The sequence below is a fragment of the Siphateles boraxobius genome, unplaced genomic scaffold, assembly GCF_051911475.1.
Source record: "Siphateles boraxobius isolate OS27281-9 unplaced genomic scaffold, OSU_SipBor_1 65, whole genome shotgun sequence".
Taxonomy (NCBI): domain Eukaryota; kingdom Metazoa; phylum Chordata; class Actinopteri; order Cypriniformes; family Leuciscidae; genus Siphateles; species Siphateles boraxobius.
In genome coordinates, this window is record NW_027509192.1 from 18,295,749 (window position 1) to 18,317,117 (window position 21,369).

Consider the following 21,369-nt stretch of genomic DNA (forward strand, 5'->3'; position numbering starts at 1 on the left):
AAGGTCAGAAATATTATTATTAAAGTTCCCCTGTGGTTAAAATAAAGCTTTTAATGTTGTTTATATGTCTATGTGGTGTTTTTAATATGCTTTAAGAAAAATTATGTGCAAATTCATAAGTTAACACCATTGCTGAGTATTTTCTCTTTAAAACTGCAGTGAACCAAAGACAGTCTCAAAAACACGGTTTGAAATCTCTTTGAAATCTGGTGTTTCTGACGTCACAAACTACCTTGTGACCAATCAGGTCAGCGTGTGAATCGTCAACGAGTGGATCTTTGAGCTGGTGTGAGTGAGTGGAGGCAGGGCTCATTTGCATATTCCAACGTATATTATTATTGACCACGTATAATAAATGAGGCAAGGGTGTAGAGTTACATTCAAACTATTTTAAGGCATGAAGAAAAAAAAATTCTAGGAAAAATTTGTTGAAATATGTTATTTTGGAGGTAGGCCTATAATACTTTTGACTACAAGGGGACTTTAAGTAAATATTTTGAAACATATTTACTTTATATTGTTGGCAGTGTGTATTCTATTCTCCATCTACTATTAGCGTAACGTCAGCTATATATAAACTCTTTGACAACTAGGACAGTCAACAATATAAAATAACTAAGTCTTACGAATTCTGACCCATATAAATGAAACATGAAAAAAGTTATAAAATCAAATTTGATAAATGTGCTAAAAAATATAGTTACATTTAATTAACTTTTAAATTAAATTAAAATATTAACTTTTTGAAAGCACATTAAGCTGTGTTTCTAGAAAATTAGAAAGTAAACAATTAATGATATAAGGTGCGTCCATATTCGCGTACTTGTGCACTATATTCTATGCTATTTTGATGTATACTGTAAATAGTTTGTTCATGCTCAAACACCCAACATAAAAAGTGCACTTCAAATACAGAAAAAGTGCACTTATTTAACCGAGAAAAAAACAAAACAAGAAATGTTGGAAACTTCATGCAAACACCTGTTGCAACTTTAATTATGCAGCAGAGGTGAAGGACTATCAGACGACAACAAAATGGTTCTGGAAGCATAACAACACAACAACGGCAATGTCAACACTGCAGGAACGGTGTTACACAAAATCAAACTGCAATTTCAAATAGTACTCTGACTTCCATACATTATCTCACACTCTATAAAACTGCATTTCTCCCTCCACTCCTCTTGGTCTCCTTATCTGCATCCATCTATTCCCCGTTTCCCTCTCTCCCTGTTGTGTCTCTTTGATGCTGTGTCAGTAGAGGAGAGAGAGAGAGAGAGTTACCGTGGATAATGAGCTTTAATCAGACCCAGAGCTCACAGGAAGCACAATCATCAGAACATCTCTCGCTGTGCGCCCGCTTTAACACACACACAGAACGCCATATCACCTGCTTTTCTGAAAGAGATGCTATATTTAGTATAGTATATTTAAATGTTGAAAACACTGCAGTGCAGAAGTGTGTAGTATACAGTGTGTACTGCACAAAATGTAGTACGCTAGTGTTTCGTTTTGAACATAGCCAAAAAAACAGAAAAACTCCCACATACAATACACTTCAATGTGTGTGTTTATATTTGTGTGTTTGTGTTTCTTACCCCTCTGAACTTATGCTAAGATATGCTAATGCTAATCTATTTACTTGGCCGACTTTGAAACTTGCTTGAAATGTAGATTAAACCTCTAATTTTTAGGGGTGTTCACATGAAGAAAAGCGTATGAAAATGTATATATGTACACACACACAGAGAGACGGGGACTTATCTGCTTTTTGCAGACTATGGTGTGTGTGTGTGTGTGTGTGTGTGTGTGTGTGTGTGTGTGTGTGTGTGTGTGTGTGTGTGTGTGTGTGTGTGTGTGTGTGTGTGTGTGTGTGTGTGTGTGTGTGTGTGTTTGTGTGCGTGCGTGCGTGCGTGCGTGCGTGCATGCGTGTGTGCGTGCGTGCGTGTGTGTGTGTGTGTGTGTGTGCGTGCGTAGCTATGAGTCAGTATAAACTCTATAATCTCGGGAGTTTTACAAATGTTAAATATTCCCTTAGGCCTCGACAATGCGCCACATCCCACTCGCGTTCTCACACGTACACAATACACTCATGTTCAATCACAGAGACCATCAGTTACACACTCCCTATCAAACACACACTCTTTTCCAAAGCCTTGTGAGCTGCACTGCTATATAATGTTTACATAGTCAGCTAACTTCCAAGGTAAGCTATATAAAAAAATAGAAGTGAGTGATTTGAAACGCTCTACTGTACATTGATGGCAACTCTGCACACCGCACTAAACTGCCCTCCTCATGAGCAGCACAACTGATAGTATGGTGCTAAGCGAATAATATGATTCTCTAATAAGCTTAAAAATACACATTTATTTGGAACAATAGTACATTTTAAATTAAAAATAGCCAAATACTTTTATTGATACTTCTCATTACTGGATAAAATGAATAGTCAATTTTCATCTCCATCTGCCATCTTTGGATGATTCATCTAATTTGTGGAAATGTTATCTAAGATTGTCTTCTTGGCTGGTGTACATTTTGGCCAAAATTAACACATTTTTGACACAAAACACAATACAGCATAGTTTCATGAATAATTTCCGAACATTGACTCTCAGTCTTTATTCACCTTTTTCTCATGTTTCTAACAGGGGCTCATTGTAACAGCATCCCTCACCTGCACAACTAGGATTTAAACCTCGGCTAGTTTCTTCTGATGGTTAGATCAGCATTAAAGAACTGTCTCAACTGTTAAATAACAGATATAAGATTAATATAATACCAGATTTGTCTAGTTTTAAAGGGGCATTCGGCAACTCTAGCTATTTCTTCGCTGATTTTCACTTTTGTTGTCGCATGTTTTCTCAACAAGCTCCCCCTACAGCTGTGAGGCGTATATTTCACAACAATGTCGTAAAAAAAACTCACTTGCGGCACCCTCCTCCCACTTTCTACCGCTGCACATGTGCATTTGTTATTATCGGAGCCGGCCAACTTTATCATGTAGAGCTATGTCTACCGAGGTGGATAATACATCATACACATTGAGGGTTGCGTGTGTGTTTATGTCGAATTGCCATAAAGCAGTTTGTGTTTCTCGCTCATTCTCGCTTCTCACGAGACTTCCTATTTCCAATTTACCGGGACGTTAATCCTCATGTTGCAAGGTTGGTTTTCCGCCTAGGAACGTTGGGGAGGGGGCTGGGAAAGTCACCATTCGAACCCGAACAGGTTATTAAACCATCCAAATGATTTCTAAACTATTTTATTAAGCTGAAATAGTTGCCGAATGCCACTTTAAATAAAAAAAATAAAAAAAGATGAAAAACCAACTTCAGTAAGACATGTACTTTTGCTATGGTTAAATAAATGTCAAAATCTTCCAAAGATTTTTTTTTAATTTTGACGCAATTTTTCTCTATATAGTGTTGATATGGCAACTAGTAAATACACGTAGTTTCGTCATGCTAGCATGTGTGGAAAGTTTTAAACCATGTGTGTTACAACTAGCCCCGCGTTAGGTTGTGGCCCTAACTTTCTGCTGAAAGTCAATTGTCACAATTCAGACACACATCCACAATTTAAAAACTTCAGGGTATCTAACGGTTCATCTAAAAATGTAAATAAATTAAAGTAATTTGAGAGGCGGCGCCAACAACCTTTAATAACTGATAGTAAAGTGCTCTTTTGGTTGTATTTCGGTGACTAAAATAACACTGGGTTAGTCAAGCTACACAAAAAAGGATGTGAAAATATAAACGCAAGTTCTATATTACATATTTCAAGACTTCTTAAGTTATATAACAGCTTTGTGTAATACACAAACCAAAATTACATTTGTTACTCACTAAAAATTACAGACATGGTCACTATGGACTATCACTATACAGAAAAGTGCAATATGGACATTCTGCAAAACATCTCCTTTTGTGTTCCACAGAAGAAAACTAATCCAAATGGTTTCAAAAACATGCGATTGAGTGAATGAATACAGAATTTTATATTTCGGTGAACTATTTATTTAAGTCCAAACTGAAGTCCTTATCTATCTCTCATAGCTTCCATAACATCATCTTTTTCAATCTAAATCCTCTTTCTTATAATCCTTCAACACGGCTGCTGTGAATGTGGCCCATGTGTGCTTGTGTGGACTTCATATGGTTATATCCTCTACATCTACAAATAAAATCAGTGATGTGGACACTAGAAAGAATGACTGTGAGAGTATGATTCCCAGCGGGACACGGTGCCGGGGCGTAGGTGCCAGGACGGAAACAGAGAACGCAACATTTGCATTTAAAAAGGTGACATTTGCAATGCTGGTCTGGAGCCGCAGGAATGAGAGGAGAGGCAGGTGCTGGGATGGCCCATATTCATCTCGGTGACAGGACGACAACAATGAGAATGTCAAAGCCAAGAGTAAGACAGCACACCAAATCACACACACATACGCTCACACACACATATGCTCTGAACAGAGGCTGCTGTCCAAAATAACCCTGACAATCCCTCCTCGTCTCTCAAACCCATGTGGAGATAAATTGGTGGCTGTTCAAATCGACTTTTACCTCATACCGAAGTAATTACATGAAAACAACGGCTGCAAATTGTAATATCTGTTGTAGTCACATTAAACTTCAAGTTCAGGAAGGGTGGAACATGCATTATTTATGTGATATGTGAATAAATTACATTGTAAACACAGACTGTTTAGACCTGAGGAGCTTATGATTAGTGTGAGTTTAATCGCAGTTGGGTTGTTTAGAGTTCATGTGGAAGTGTTGGTGCTGATGAGATGCGAATATGGGGCGTGTTCACTCGGTGAGGGCTTCTGATTGGCTGCCCGATCAGTGAGGGCTTCTGATTGGCTGCCAGCTTGGCGAGTAGTTCTGATTGGCTGCCCACTCAGTGAGGGCTTATGATTGGCCGCCCGCTCAGTGAGGGCTTATGATTGGCTGCCAGCTTGGCGAGTAGTTCTGATTGGCTGCCATGGGCGCAGAGAGCAGTGCTTTAAAAATGTCCACGTTTTTTTTGAACATGGTACAATGGTGATGCTAAGTACAATACCCTTTTTCTTTAGACTTGTAGACAAAACATTAGACTGAATTTAAATGCAAGCATTCTCTCTCTCTCTCTCTCTCTCTCTCTCTCTCTCTCTCTCTCTCTCTCGCTCTCTCTCTCTCTCTCTCTCTCTCTCTCTCTCTCTATATATATATATATATATATATATATATACATACATGCACACCAGGCTTGTGCACAATTCAGAACTGAATTGAGAATGACTCCTAAATTCCAATTCAAATCTTGAATTTGAATTGATGTCAAAAACAGGATCTAGAATTACAATTCGACTTTGAATTAAAGGAAGCAGAATTGCCATTCAATAGAAATTCAAAGGAATTCATATAGATATTTTAAATGAAGTGTTTAACAATGAAGCTTTACAGTATATGTCAGATATGATTGCATTACATATTCTATAAATGATATTAGTTTGATTACATTAACAGGAAATGTTTTCCCCAGGCAATGAATGTTAAAAGCTCTAGTCACAGAACAAATAATTAAGTTTGATTAATTGTAATTGTTATTTTGTGGAACATGACGGAACATGACTCCATTTCCCAGAAATACTTTAGTAAATCTTAAAAAATAAAAACTATTTGAGGTGGACATTAGTTATATATATATATATATATATATATATATATATATATATATGTATGTGAGATTCAACACATTCTTTCTGTTGTGTGAATGTGTGGAATTTCTTTGAATTGCCATGAATTTCATTCCACTTCCTTTCATTTAATTCCAATTGAAATTCAACTTCATGAATTGAATGGAGGCCAATTCTGACATTCTGAATTTTGCACAAGCCTGATGCACACACGTGTGGAATCGAGCTATAGTTTGTATCTTTATGTTACATCCAAAAGATTAGACAATAGTGCAGCAGATTAGTTAAAAAATCGTTCACTTTGGTATAGAAGCATGAAATTTGGCACAGATACTCTCTAAGGGCCACTATTTTGGAAATAGGCGTTGGCCACTCAAAAATTCAATGTGGCGGCCAATTTTCAAGATGGCCGCCATTGCCAAAGGCAAAGCCCCAACTTTTGTCCCCAACCCGCATCTCCTCCCGCAGCTTTTGTCACAGACCCGCGAATGAGGCATCAAATTGTGCGGATTATTCGGAAATGGTGTGCTATGACTTTTATAAGTGATCGGGGGTACGATGTTCACCCCAGGGGCGAAAAAGCGCCCGAAAAATCCCATAGACTTAACATTGCGACAATGGAATGTCATGGGAACTAAGATAAGACCAGACAGAAGTGACAGAACCCTGACAGAAATGGGCAGTCAGACACATTGCATAGGGATTTTGTATTGAACATAGCTCTGGATCACAGTGTCATAGAGACAAAGGGATGGGCTCATTTTACTCAGACGACCAATCAGTCTCTCAGGATCATTCTGAAGCTATTAAGCCTCGCCCTAGCAACCATTTACAGCACCTTAGCAATAAGTTCCATTGACTTCCATTGAAAGAGATAAAAGGGATATCTCTGGATAGAAGTATCATAGAAACATGAGTGTGGTCTCGTTTTACCCAGGGCAGCAAACATTAAATCATGAATTACCTGAACACTTCTAGCCCCTCCCTAGCAACCATTGTTGAGCACCTTAGCAACCAAAATCCCAAAGAGGTATATCTTCCATTCTGAATATCACAGAGACATGGGAGTTGGTTTATATCATTCATAGTGACACGCAGCCTTTAGAGTTTCATGATTGGGAGCTGCCAAGCCACTCCCTAGCAACCAAAGAGAGTACCCTAGCTACCATTTTGCAAGACCTATACTGCCCTACAAAGGCAAAAGACCTTAACTCGCTAAAGTGTGGAACTAAGAAAAATGACTTTAAAGATTTTTAGTTTTCCCGCCAAATTAATTATAGGTAGGACACTGAAAATCTGGCAATTAGATGTTTAAGTAATGAAAATTATCTACATAAAAAAGTCTTGAGCTCAAACTTGACTTTTGACCAATATTTTAAAGTTACTGTACTCTGCCTTTGTATTGTCAGCAAAAAGTGAGAAGTCATGCCAAGGCAAAAGACAGTAACTTCCACATTATCAATATTTGTTTGCTGATCACCATTAACAAAATCATTATAGTAACACCTGTATAAAATCTAGTGATCATGACATTTATTTTGAATGATTTACAATTACTTATAGCCATCTACTTATTGAGCTTTGGTTGCATTCTGGTGGCCCTATTAATTCATTAGATATGACAAAATACTTCCGTAGCGGTAAAGAGTAGGCTATATTCAAGTGGTACTGAGTGGCATAAGACTTGCTAAACACGCATTCAAAATGATCACGATAAAACAGATCCTTGCGCACATTCGGGTTGACTCTTTTGACTCATGCTAGCAAACAGGAGTTACAACATGCTACACATGCTAGCTGTGAAAAGCTACATGCTAATAGCGATTAGGTAAGTGCTAAATCATGCCAAGAAAATGCTAAGAACTCCAATAGTGACCATCTGTGACAACTACTAACCACCTAGTAACACCATAGCAACTACCCAGAATACCCTAGCAACACCATAGCAACCACCAAAAAAAACCTAGAAACCGCCTGGCAACCCCCCCCCAGAACACACTAGCAACCACCTATCATCACCCTAGCAACCACCCAGAATACTCAAGCAACTGCCTGGCAACGACCTAGCAACCACAGAATAGCCTAGCAACCGCATAGCAACACCATAGCAACCACCCAGAATACCCTAGCAACCGCCTACCAACACCATAGCAACGACCCAGAACACTCTAGCAACCACCTGAACACATGAATAAGCCATATCTCGGCACCAGAACATCGTACAGACATTTTTGTTGGCTAGTATGCAATCATGTACCACACACTAGCAACCGAGTGGCGAGTTTTACCACTGCAAGCACCCACTCACATTTTCTTCTGGAAATGTACATTCTATGGCCATCTTGAAAATGGTCGCCATCTTGAATTTTTTTCAACTTTGAGTGGCACACACCTTTTTCCAGGATAATGTTCCTTGAAGAATATTTGTACCAAATTTCATGATAGCATCACTATTTGAAAAAAATATGTAAGGATACAAGAAAAATAGCGGCCATCTTGAATGGTTGTCATCTTGAATTTTTGAAGGACAAGCACTGTTTTCCAAAAAAACATTCTGAAGAGAGTATTTTCACAAAATGTTATGCCTACATGATATCACTGTTTGAACGATTGACAATGAGCATTTTATAGAAATAGCGGCCATCTTGAAAAAATGGCCGCCATGTTGAATTTTTGTGTGGCCAACGCCTTTTTCCCAAAAAATGACCCTTGGAGAGTATCTGTGCCAAATTACATGCTTCTATACCAATTTGAACGATTCTCTTGACATATGCCATCAATCTGCTGCACTACAACTGTAGATGACTTAATATGTTGTACAATGTTTAAAAATGTTTACCCTCTTCAGTCATTTTTGACCAAAAAATTTTACAAATATATATATATATTTTTTTTTCATTGGAATGGTATGAAACTTTCTAAACGTTTTGGCACTTGGCTGACAAAAAAAAAAAAAAAAAAAAAAATCATGGACATGATTCGAACAGGTTAAATGGTCCTGAAAAAAATAGTCGCACTTATGTTCCTCGCAGTCAAAAATGAATCTAGTGGAAACTTTTGGTTCTGGGGCCAAACTAATTATTTTTATTTTTTTTTGATATAAGGCTCAAATTTTGACCACAACTTGTTTAGATGTATGGCTTTGATTTTCTCACAGTTTTAAAGTAAAACATGTTTTTGAAAATCTATATTTCATATACAAATTTAAAATAGTATTTTTGCACATTTTTCATAACAATAAACGTAAAACTTTTTTAACTTTGTCTTTAACTTTTTTTGAGTTCACCTTTTACAACATTTTTTCACTTCAGCAATAATCTGCCAAGTGTTTTCTTTGATAAGAGATCAAATTTAAGTCTGTGCTCCAATCATTTTTTAAAGATTTACGACAGTTTAAGTTGGAAATTTTGGAAATTTACATTTTCAGGTCTATGCGCAAAATGTGAATAAATGGATTATAAATAAAGCATAAATATAATTTAGTACCATAAAATCCCCTAAAAATACAAAATATTAAATAAAATACATTATCGAACTAAAATATAGTACATTCATTTCATTAAAATAAACCGAAACCATTTTTGACCGACACGCGAAGAGCACCAGAGGGTTTAAAACATACTGTAACTGGTGTGTATTTTAGTTGCCAGTCCTACAAAAACCTTTAGCCTCAGGTGCTGCTTGTTTCCAAAAAGATCTTAATTTGGGCCTCAGCCTCCTGGAAAAACCTCAAATGTGCAAATATCTGAAAGAATTGTAGTGTTTACGGTCTACAGTTTATTTATAACTGCATGTCCCAGGGCAAATCCCTTCCTCGTTAATATCCGTTACGGCAAAAGGAAAACAGTTACTATATAAGTTTGCATCTAAAATTATATATTTTGAAGCATGTGTGGGAAATGATATTCTAAATTAAGGCATTCTACAAGTTTGCCCCCATTTCCAAATAATAACAAGCATCTCATAATTTAATGTGCCTCCCTTGAAAGACAATTATCCTTAATCAGGTTCTTTGGTCTTCAGTTTTAGTCTCTGTGTTCCCACGACTGCTTTTATCAGAGGAGATAATTATAGGCCAACTACTACCCAGAGTATAGTTTTACAGGCTATAAATATCATTATGAGGCTGTAGTCTATGTTTCGTTCATTAATTCATTTGTTTTATCTTTATTTTTAAACAACTTTAGGAAAAACTAGAGGGAGAAATGAACGCATTAAACACCCAACCCATTGTTCCAAACCTGTATGACTTTCTTGTTTTCATGAAAAACAAATAGAGATGTTAGGTCAGGATATGCATGCTGTTTTTTTTTTATATAATAACAGTGAACATTGTTCATTGCTCCAAAAATATTACAAAAAAGCATCATAAAAGTATCAAAGCAGTCAATATGACTTACAAGTGCATTATGTTTTATATTAGCATTATGTCCATAACATTATACAATTAGTCTTGTGAAGGCGAATGATAGCAGTGTTAAAAACTTAATTTTTAACCTAAATTTGTTATTCAGCCAGATTAAATTATTCGCATATGCAAATATGGCACCTCCAGATTTACAAGACACAAGAAGAAAAACGTTTGGCATTATCGACCTTACATATATTTTTTATATATTTGAGATCTGCAACAAAGGCAAAGATTTTCAGTGAATAATGACTTTATATTTAAAAAAAAAGCTATCATACAGTATAACTTCAGAAGACTTGAAAAATGTAGTGCATGAGTTAAACTGACTACTTTTATGGTGCATTTTGTCATTTTTTGGAGCTTGAAAGCCTTTGGTCACCATTCAGTTTCATTGTATGGCCTGTGCAGCGTTGACATTCTGCTAAATTTCTCCTTTTGTGTTTCATAGAAGTAAGAAAGCCAAATCAAGTTTTGGGTGAGTAAATGATGACAATTTACATTCTAGAGTGAATTATTTCTGTTTTTGTGTGTAAATGTGATATTTCCCGAGAAAGAATGAAATCTTACCTTCATTAACACGGATTCGCTGAGCTTTTCCCGGTTTACAATCTTTATGGCGACTTTCTGACACGTGACACAGTGGATCCCGAGCTTTACAAGGCCTAGAGGAAAAAAAGAAAGGAAGAAAAGGTTGAAAGAAAACCATTGGCCTAATCATTGGTCTGCATCCACAACATTGGTCTGCAACATGGCTGAGCAATTTAATCACAACTGCACAAAAACCTTTTCACAGGCCATTTCCTTTCACACAGCGAAACACGAGCGTCTTTCCCTCGGCATCTGTGAGACGCTGCATTGCTATCTCAAGACCAACGACCAGGTATAGTAGATAAGCAGAACTGCGAGCCAAATTGATGGTGTACAGCAGCAACCTAAAGGCCTTTCTGCTTTATCACTCGTGACGTGGAGTTTCATGGTGCGCGAGCAGCTCAAGGAAATCGTTTCTACAAAACATCCGCCACACGGTTAACACTTTTATTAGTCAAAGTGTTGAATGTTTACAGGCTCACAGAGTAATGCTTCACGGTTCCCCTCTCTTCTCCATACTTTCAAGGACTTTCTAAAGAAAAATCTCTAGGGTAAATACCTCAGGTCTTTCCACGATTGTTGAGCAAGCATTTTCAAACGAAACAAAAACCACTGAAGACGATTCAGCAAAGTTGTTTGCTGCACCACGAATTGTTGGGTAGATAGGGAGGGTTCGACGCCTGTGCGAGAGAAGATAATGAATGTTTCATATCCTAAGGTGCACGCGTATCGGAAAACTGACAAGCGCATTAACGAAAAATGCTGTGATTTGCAGAGGATGCAGTGAATGTTTTTAGTTTGTAATGAAGTGTAAGAAACCCCCCAACTCATCCCAACCAAACCCTCGTCCCCGATGACACTCAACAGACACCCCTGAACAACCAATGCTCTCATGTGACTCAATGGCTCTTCACAAGCTAAAGGAAAATGGCTGCTTTTGAAGGGTTTTAAGATGAATTGCAAAACTATCCACTGCTGAAGAGGAGATGAAATAGCAAATTCTGTTTTTATGTCTGTAATCAAACTGTTCATAATATAATATAATATAATATAATATAATATAATATAATATAATATAACATAATATAATATAATATAATTAGTGCTATAAAGATGTATGTGTATAGCGCTTTTCAAATCATCATTCAGCCCATGTATTCTGTCTGCTGTGCGTTTCAACAAGTGGCACTGAACTGAAGTAGCTTGTCATTATCTTTTACAATTATTTCTAAGACAAACATTTTGAGTAGAACAGTCTTTGAATAAATAATTATCCAATACATAAAAAATGCAACTGTCATGATTCCCCAGTACTTTATGTTCCAGGACACTTATTTTTATATTCTTTTGTCTGGTTGTGTCTGGTTTGTTTCCTTTGTTTCCCTTGTTAGTTTCCATGACAACTAATCACCTTCACCTGTTCCTGGTTATCCGTCTTGTTACCCATGGTGCGTCCCAATTCGCATACTATCCGTCCTAAATAATATTCGAAAATAGAATTAGTACGTCCCAAGTCGCAGTATGTTGAAATGAGTATTCAAAAGATACCCGGATGGTCTACTATTTCCGGTTAGAATCCGAAGTGCAGATCGATGCAAACTCTAACGGCTAATATTGCCCACAACCCATTGCGCTGTGGACGAGATTCGATTATAATTACAAACACGAGTGAAAAGTGTTAAAAAACGACAGACATGACGGATGTGCGAGTCCGTCAGGTTAAGCAGAGAGGTTTAGATAAAGGGGTTTGAGTGATTAATTATCAGAATCAAACTTGACGAAATTTTTTTTATTCAATGTTATCCACATTATATTTCATCTGCAACAGCATTCTGGACATTTGCAAAGATACTTTAACCATTAACTTTTAAATGCATCATTATATTCAAATTGCAAACACATGAGGAGAGTCTCCGCATGAAACACCCACGACTGGCAGACTATGTGCTACTACATTTCTCTCCGAAAGAGTAGGAAATTAAATTAGATTGAATGGAGGACTGTGATAAGATGATTGACAGAGCAGTTTACAGTGACAGGTTGCACGTAACTAAGCGACAGAGCTGTCCGACGAAACTGATGACGAATCAATATGTCCGAAACAGGGTTTGAACACCCGCCAAATGCGGGTAAAAATCAACTGTGGCGGGTAATGCTGTCAAATCACTAGCCAATGTGGCGTGTTACTTATTATGTTTACTCACTTTGCTGGGGAAGTTTGTGTAAGCCAAATCTGTGCAGATTTAGCGCAAATACTCAACTCGTGAGTCAACTCATAACGATATATTAAATACAGCGTATTGCGCAAATCTGGCTTACTTGAACACGTCACTACGCAACAAATAACTTGTTTATTTGCATTGAAGCAATAGTGAAGTTTAAAAAGCATTTGGTTAACAGAAAAGACATTGTTATTTATCCACAAAGCTTTCTATTTCAAATAAATGCTGTTCTTTTGAACTTTTTTTATTCATCAAAGAATCCTGAAATAAAAATGTAAAAAACTGTTTTCAACATTGATAATAATCATAAATGTTTTTTTGAGCATCAAATCATCATATTAGAATGATTTCTGAAGGATCCTGTGACACTGAAGATTGGAGTAATGATGCTGAAAATACAGCTTTGATCACAGGGATACATTAGACTTATATATTCACATAGAAAACAGCTGTTTTAAGTTGTAATAATTTTTTTAATTTGTAAATATTTTTTTATTGTTGTATTTTTAATCAAATAAATGCAGTCTTGGTGAACAGAAGAGACTTCTTTTTAAAAAATATGGTTGCACCATATGACAATTTCCAATGCTATCTCACGACCAATTCGTACGATTTGTCTAAAATGTGGGTAGGTTTAGGGGCGGGATCAGGGGTAGGTCATTCGTACGAATTCGCCACCTCTTAAAATATGTACGAATTGCCGTGAGATCGGGTTGCAATTTTATTGTTATTAACATTCAAACTCTTCTTGAAAATAAAATGTTTTTAGGTTTTTTTTTTCAAAACCATATCAGCTTCAGCTTCTCCATGTGGAGAAAAAAAATGCTGTTATAATTAAATTAATTTATGTAATTCCGGGTGGAACTAGTCTCGGGTCTGGATCTGGACTGCAAACTGCTAATTAGTGACCTCTGATATAGGGTGTACCGTACAGGGATGCGTTATACAGTAAAGCCCTTTCAGAGTGTTCACTTCAGGTGCTCTGCCCTGCCAAATGATGGACAGACAGGGAGGGAATATTATTCAGATGTCATCCGAAGCTAATTAAACAATAATGACGCCTGACAGCAAACTCAACAGTTGACAAGACCATTAGAATGGATCCAATCATCAGAGATCAGTGGCCACAAATAAAGAAAAAAACATCTCATAATAACAGGAATAAAAATACCCCCCAAAAACAAAAAAAAACAAAATGTCCCTTCTCATAATCAAAAGGCTTCTGTTTATAAGATTCAAGAGGCCAAGGATTTCATGCACTTTGAGCCCTGTGACCTATTCCAGCCAGCAATGATAATACACAGAGACATTAGCACAAAACATATATATAGAGAGCATATCACAGTCAGACGTCATACCGCATGACATTATCACAAAGATAGAGTGTATTAAGTGCAAGGGCAGAAGAAATGGCCTTATCAAAAAGAAGGGAAAAAAGCCATGCGACAGGGAAAATGCTGAACGAAACTCTTCGTGTGCGCTCCATCTGCTCTGATAAGACACTCGGCCGAGTCACAGCGTATAACTGACAACAGAGCGAGCGCTTGGTCTGTATCGATTTCATTCTGTGTGCACCTTCACAATCAATACAATTAAAAGAGCTCCTGTCCACTGCAACATCATAATAATGCTCAAAAACACAATATTCACCTTGACCCAAGATTTAATATATGCATTAGCATATATTGCAGTTGCAGTTGCCAATAGCTGAGTAGATGTTCATTTTTAAATATATATGAAATAATATTTTTTTAATATGCCTGAAGACCAATTAAACAGGATAGCATATTTTATCCTTTTATTCAATAACTGAAATTTTTTTTGTCACCATTCATACCAAAAAATACTGCTCTGGTACCATGTTGCCTAAATGACCAAATTTATAGTATTAGTATATTCTATATTATACTATAAATATATACTATATATATGTTTTATAGTATAGTATTTTTTTATTGTAAGCAAGTTGTGATTTAAAAATAAAAACTGTTAATAACCAATGATGAAGCATAAGGAAGATTTTTTTTTATTAAAATGAAAAAGCCCTGAAAGCCCTACTCCTGAATAAAACAAGACTTGCAAAAAAGAAAAAAAAGTTTACTTAAAATTGTTAATACTACCTTGAATATCTTATCCAGTGTTCCTTTCATGTTATGATCATACTGCCAAAATGAGCTCTATTTGGCTCTGAAGAATAAGGAGTTCACAAATTCCTCCTTTCGCTCAGCCGTAACTGACTCCAGATGCACAGACCTTTCCTCATTGCTCCTTATTTAGGGAATTATCTTAAACTTGTGTCTAATTTAAAAGGGTGTTTTATTAAATTTTAGCACATTTTAGTTGTGAACCTACTGAAATTTTGTTTAAAAATATCCAGGTTCTCCCCAGACAGGGATCACTTTAATAACATTCTACTTCCGGATATATGTGGGCATTTTCCCCAAAAAATGGAAAATGAAAATAATGGAGTAAATGTGTCTCAGGGTATCTGCGTCGCAAACCAGGCTCATTGGATAAACGTGCCTGTGGTGACATTTGTGCAAAATGATATTGCGTTGCCTTTGCACATTTTGTGACACTTTCAAAGTGAAATGCCCAGTGATTCATCATGCACTATGAAAATCATCCACTATGTTAAAAGTTCATTGAGGTTACAACATAACAGTATTACTTTTTGCAAGAAATTATCAATAATCAGTTTGTCACTGCGATGGATGGATGGATGGATGGATGGATGGATGGATGGATGGATGGATGGATGGATGGATGGATGGATGGATGGATGGATGGATGGATGGATGGATGGATGGATGGATGGATGGATGGATGGATGGATGGATGGATGGATGGATGGATGGATGGATGGATGGATGGATGGATGGATGGATGGATGGATGGATGGATGTTTTGGACAATGCTACCTAAAATGTGGGCACTAGCTAAAAACATCCAACAAATGGAAAAGTTTCCTAAGCCCCTGCACATATGTGGCTCGCCAAACCGCCTCCTTATTCTACTGAGCCCCTCATGAATTATTCAAAAATCTATAATTATGCATTCCTTTTGCTGACGTGGAGTTTGAGGCATTAAAAATAGATCTGAGCGGCATGGCAGCACAAGCCCCAGTGGAGTCCCGCTGCTGTGTTTTGACTGCTTCTCTTTCTCTAGATCCGCAATGCTCTCGGCCTGTCGACCAGGAGGATGTTTCTTTATGACAGGCCCGTTCTAACTGTCCCCGTCCCACTCTGGATGCGTCACTGACAGGCTGCGGGAAATCTGGATCCCTAACGACAGCGCTGCTAAATTCTGATGATGGGGTGGCCAGGGGTTTTGCCGAAAGCGTTTTTTAGTGCATGAATTTGCTTCAATATCAAAATGAGTCGCCGTTGCAACTTCCAGGACAGTTTGTGCCGGCAGTGTGTGCATACATGCTTTTGGATGTGGGCGTCTGTCATTTTTGCCAAAAGACCTTTACTGCTCAGCCCTACGATACCTTCCCCTCGGTAGGGGTGATCAAATTTTGAGGAGGTGCATGCATACATTTGAATGTCAATTAGACTCCGCTGACAGGTCTGGCGACGTGTGCAGACAGTCAAGTGTTTGGTTGTTGAAGCAAACGCAGTCACATGTGACAAACTGGGCCACCTACTGTCATCCTCACCACCATAATGTGGGAAAAACGTTCAGTATAAGGTTTAATATCCGTCTACTCCTACAGAAAATAAATTCTCATGCCTTTCTGCCTTAAAGATGCCATATTCTACACAGTTGTAGCATTTAGTGCATTTGTCATTGATGTTGTTTTGAGATTTGGTGCAAAAGAACTTACCAGTTTAAATAGCTGTAAAATATCCATACGCTACACTGAGGAACAAATATTAAATATTACTTAAATTTAGAATGAATCTTCTTAAAGGCTGTAATTTATGTTTTTAAAGGGGTGGTTGATTATGATTTCACTTTTCTAACTTTAGTTAGTGTGTAATGTTGCAGTTTGATCATAAACAACATCTACAAAGTTACAGCGCTCAAAGTTCAAAGCAAAGGGGGAGATCTCCTTTTAAAAAAATTGCTTTTTAAGGACTACAACGAACGGCTGCTAGGGACTACAGGACATTCCTCCCGGGTTAGTGACATCACTAACCCTCAAATTTGCATAAGCCCCGCCCCCGGAACACGCAGTCCATGTTGAGAAGAGGAGAGTTGTTGTAGTCGAGCACATCTTTGAGTCTGCTCAAGCTGTCACATCCGTCTTTTCACATGCAATACAGTACATAACACTAATACAATAGCATGTCACTCTGTAGGCATCTTACAACAGTTCCCACACGAGCGATTTTATAGATTATCATGACAAAATATGCTAACCAAAGACTTGAAGATAGTTAACTCCACATCAGGAACTTAAACTCATCAACTAACCATTCAGAAACAACGTCCTGTTGCATTCTACATGTTGTCACTTCTTGAGTCTCTCCATCATTGTCCAACTCCAGTTTGAACATAAAAGGCAGAACAGTTTCTGACATTTCAGTGTGTGTCTGTGTGAGGTATTCGGAGCTGCTAACACACACTTGAGCTCTTGAAGCTCCGCCCTCTGACCCGAGAGCACCAGCTCATTTGCATTTAAAGGGACACACACAAAACAATGCGTTTTTACTGACCCTCAAAAAGGGACAATTTTAACATGCTTTAAAAAAAAATATCTGTGGGTGTATTTTGAGCTAAAACTTCACATACACACTCTGGGGACAAAAGAGATACACTTATTTTACATATTATAAAAAGCGGCATTATACCACCCTTTTAAGACTTTAAAACATGTAAATGAGCTATTGATTGGCTATCCTCAGTATACCAGCATTGAAAATAAGCATTTTTAAAACTGACATTTAAATTAAAGCCTGTTTTAAAGGCTACTGTACCTTTAAGTCATCTATATGCAATTAAGCTCTGTTATGATTGGCTAATCTTAACATGCATAGAAAATAACCATTGATTAAAGTTTTTAAGACTTAAATTTTAATTAAAGGGTGGTTTTGAAAATTATCAACCTTTAAGACCACTATTTTGTATGCAAATGAGCTCTGCTATGATTGGCTAATCTCCAGCAAAGTTGGGCAGTCACATGTTAATGAGCTCACAAAGTCCCTGTTAGTCAAGTCAGTTCATACGGCGGCCATCTTGACAACAATCTAACCATTTTCTAGTGAGGCAGTCCTTGAACAGAAAAAAGAGCTTAAAAATCTTCAAAACTGCTAGCCAAACTCAAATTTAGTATATATGTTAAAACACTATCACTATCTAAAATCTAAAGAAAAAAAGCTGGTCAAGCAAATGCTTATGCTATTGCGTATTCTAGTGTAAAGAAACAGTTCTACGGTGGCCCTGAAGGGCAAATAAAAAAAATCACAAATCAGAAAACACAACAACAATTCAGAAAACAAAACAACTCGGAAAACACTCCAGGAAATATCAAAACGTAAAAGTGCTACTTGAAGTGTCAATTTATTTTCACGTCGTTTTACAATATAATGTTTGTTTTTTTTCAAAATGGCAATTGTCTGTTTCGGTTGTCCATGATATGACCCCTTTAAAAAATGTAATGGAAGTGTGCCGTTCCACAGGGGTTGTGAGGGATCAATAGCAGGGCTGATGGTGAGATGTTTGCAGGCTCTCACGAGGTCCTTGTAGCCATAAGGTTCACATTTATTTTGTTCCTCTCTACACGGCCTGTGAGACTAGAAAGGGGCTTTTCCATAATGTTTCCAGAGTTCCTCCAGGAGTCTGTCCATAAGCTGGTTCATGCTCACAGATGAGCTTTAACCTCTCATTGTGTGCGAGTAAATACACACATCTTGTGCATGCATGGATACGGTGTGTGTCGTGTGTGTTTGCGGGTGTGATCAGGGACTCAGCAGATGTTTGCTGTTGAACAGATTAGCACAGACAGACCCAGAGGCTCTTGGACCGCTCGACACAGTTGCGTAACGGTTTGCACATGCTGTCTCTTCCATTATTATCTTGTCATTAATACTATAATGTTACGTAACAAACCCAGCTTCCTCCATCAGGCACAACGAGATATTGTACACGTCATTAAATTACTGTATTAACGGATATTACTAATATTTTGACATAGTAATACAAAAAAGGAGAAAAATAAATTAAATTATTTGTGAGTGTCAGTGTTGGTAGTTTTATTTGTGTAGTATTAGAGTTTAGTAATATTTTGAAATATCTTTTATTTTATCTCATTACATACTTCCGCAATTGTTATTAGTTATATATTCATACTAATAATAAATTAATAAATGTAAATAATATAAATACTAATAAAATAATAAAAATAATAAAAAGGTAAAATGAAAAATGAGTGTAAAAAATAAAATAAAAAATAAATATATATATTATGTTTATACATATATATTTCTAAAATGTTACGTTTTGTAGCCATCAAGAAAAAAACATTTTATTACATATTGAATACATTGTATACACATCTCAATCATTATTTTCAAAAACAAAAACATTTTATTTTCAAGGTTAAAGGTTTTATTTATTTTTTTACTGATAGGTCTCTCAATAATTCAAATTTTTATTTATTTATTTATTTAATTATTTTTTGGAATGAGCTGCACCACAAACGTTTTTACAATCTGAACTAACCTTACGATGTCAAAAACGGCAAACTATCTGTTCTGAAAGAATTAATTTATCCCAAAAGTGTCTGATATTAAGGGGATCGTGAGAATAAAGTGAGATATTCTTGTTTATATTTGGGGTTTGCCACATGTTGCACTCAGAATATCACGTGGAGTGTGTTAAGTCAGTTTGCACACACTCTTCTGCAGCCTCATGAGTGTGCTTTGTTGTGTTGTTTTGCTGACGGAGACGACCGTGTGCTTCCCGTGGCTCAAACTTTCAGACTCAAAGAACATCTCCTTCTTTTGAATCTGCGAGAGAGCAGATCCACTGCTATGGAGTAAGAACATTGCCTCTAAATGATAAACGTGTGTATACGTGTATGTATTTATGCATATATACATAGGATTCAAGGGCTCAATATACTATCTTCATTGAATAGGAATGATACGAGAGCGCAGGCTGTTTAAAGTGAAGCGTCAGATCTGCTCTCCCACTGAGAACGGGAGTGAAAGTGGTAAAATCCAGACGGAAACTTTTATTTATCCACTCTTTCATTCCACTCATCCGTTTTCCAGTCATCGTAAAACCTCCCTCTCTGCTGGAGATAAAGCTATCAGAGGATCGAGCGATCTTTAAACTCTGCAGAGCGGAGGGAAGCAGGTGGAGAAGAGGCAGGGGAGGCCTGGTGTCCGTGTGTGTGTGTGCGTGTGTGTGTGTGTGTCTTCTCGGCTGGATCGATGGACTGGGATACGATCTCCCACAGCTTCAGTCTCTCACAGCCTCATTTATCCTACACGAGAGTGTGTGTGGCGCACCGCAGTGGGCAAACAGCCTTACACACCCTGAAAGACTATTACATGTCTCTGCTGGCTTTAGGGGCAAGTGGAAAATGTGTGAGGTATATATTTATTTATTTGGTTTGTTTGTTTTACAAGGCTGAGACATTTTGGTTTAGATTCCGACAGATACTGGACTGTTCACACTATTTACAAAGTTTCTTTTGTTTTTCTTCTGAAATAAGGTGAAAGACATTAGCAAAAGCAAATAAAGGTTGTTTGTTTTAGTATACCTTTGATATACTACTTTGTTTTTTGTTAAAATTTTGATTTAGATTTTCTGTTTTAATTTTAGTCAGAGTCCCCCTGTGGGGAAATTCAAGCTTTTAATGTTGTTTATATGTGTATGTAGTTTTTTTTAAATATGCTTTAAGGCAAACCATGTGTACATTTATATGTGAACACCATTGCTGAGTATTTTCTCCTTAACACTGCAGTGAACCAAAGACAGTCTCAAAAACACGGTTTGAAATCGCTGGTGTTTCTGATGTCACAAACCAATCAGGTCAGCGTGTGATCGTCAACGAGTGGATCTCTGAGCTGGTGTGAGTGAGTGGAGGCGGGGCTATTTTGCATATTAATAGAACCACTTATACTAAATGAAGCAAGGGTGTAGAGATATGTTTTCAGAGCTCCACCAGAGTGCACCCTCTCGGGCTTGGGTTACTGCCTCAAAGCCCATGGAGCTCAAGACTTCCAGTGATCTATGGGGGTCATTTTCGAACTGGCTGGTTTGGGTTGCTCCTCCAGGACTTCTAGAGCTCGGCCACGCGGTGGAATCTGGATTTTATTCCCACGCAGAGTGACTCTGAGTGGGATTCACAACAGTCTGTTGAGGGTGGTGTACCTCCACCACAAAATTTCGGTGATCAAAGATGAGTTTTAAGGGATAAAATGATTGACTACAGGGGGACTTTAAGCACTAAGCAGTAAACAGAATGCACTGTTGCATGGGTCATGTTTTTTTGTAGGGCTGAT

At 37.3% G+C, this 21,369-nt stretch overlaps 1 protein-coding gene across 12 annotated transcripts in view; it reads right to left on the minus strand.

Annotated features, from left to right (window-relative positions):
• Positions 1 to 21,369, minus strand: part of brsk2a (BR serine/threonine kinase 2a) — a 237,867-nt gene that overhangs the window by 112,329 nt on the left and 104,169 nt on the right. For all 12 annotated transcript variants that reach the window (XM_077211329.1, XM_077211324.1, XM_077211328.1 and 9 more), the window contains exon 2: positions 10,665 to 10,759. In XM_077211329.1, the coding sequence (XP_077067444.1) occupies positions 10,665 to 10,759 (95 nt within the window). The remainder of the gene's footprint in view (positions 1 to 10,664; positions 10,760 to 21,369) is intronic.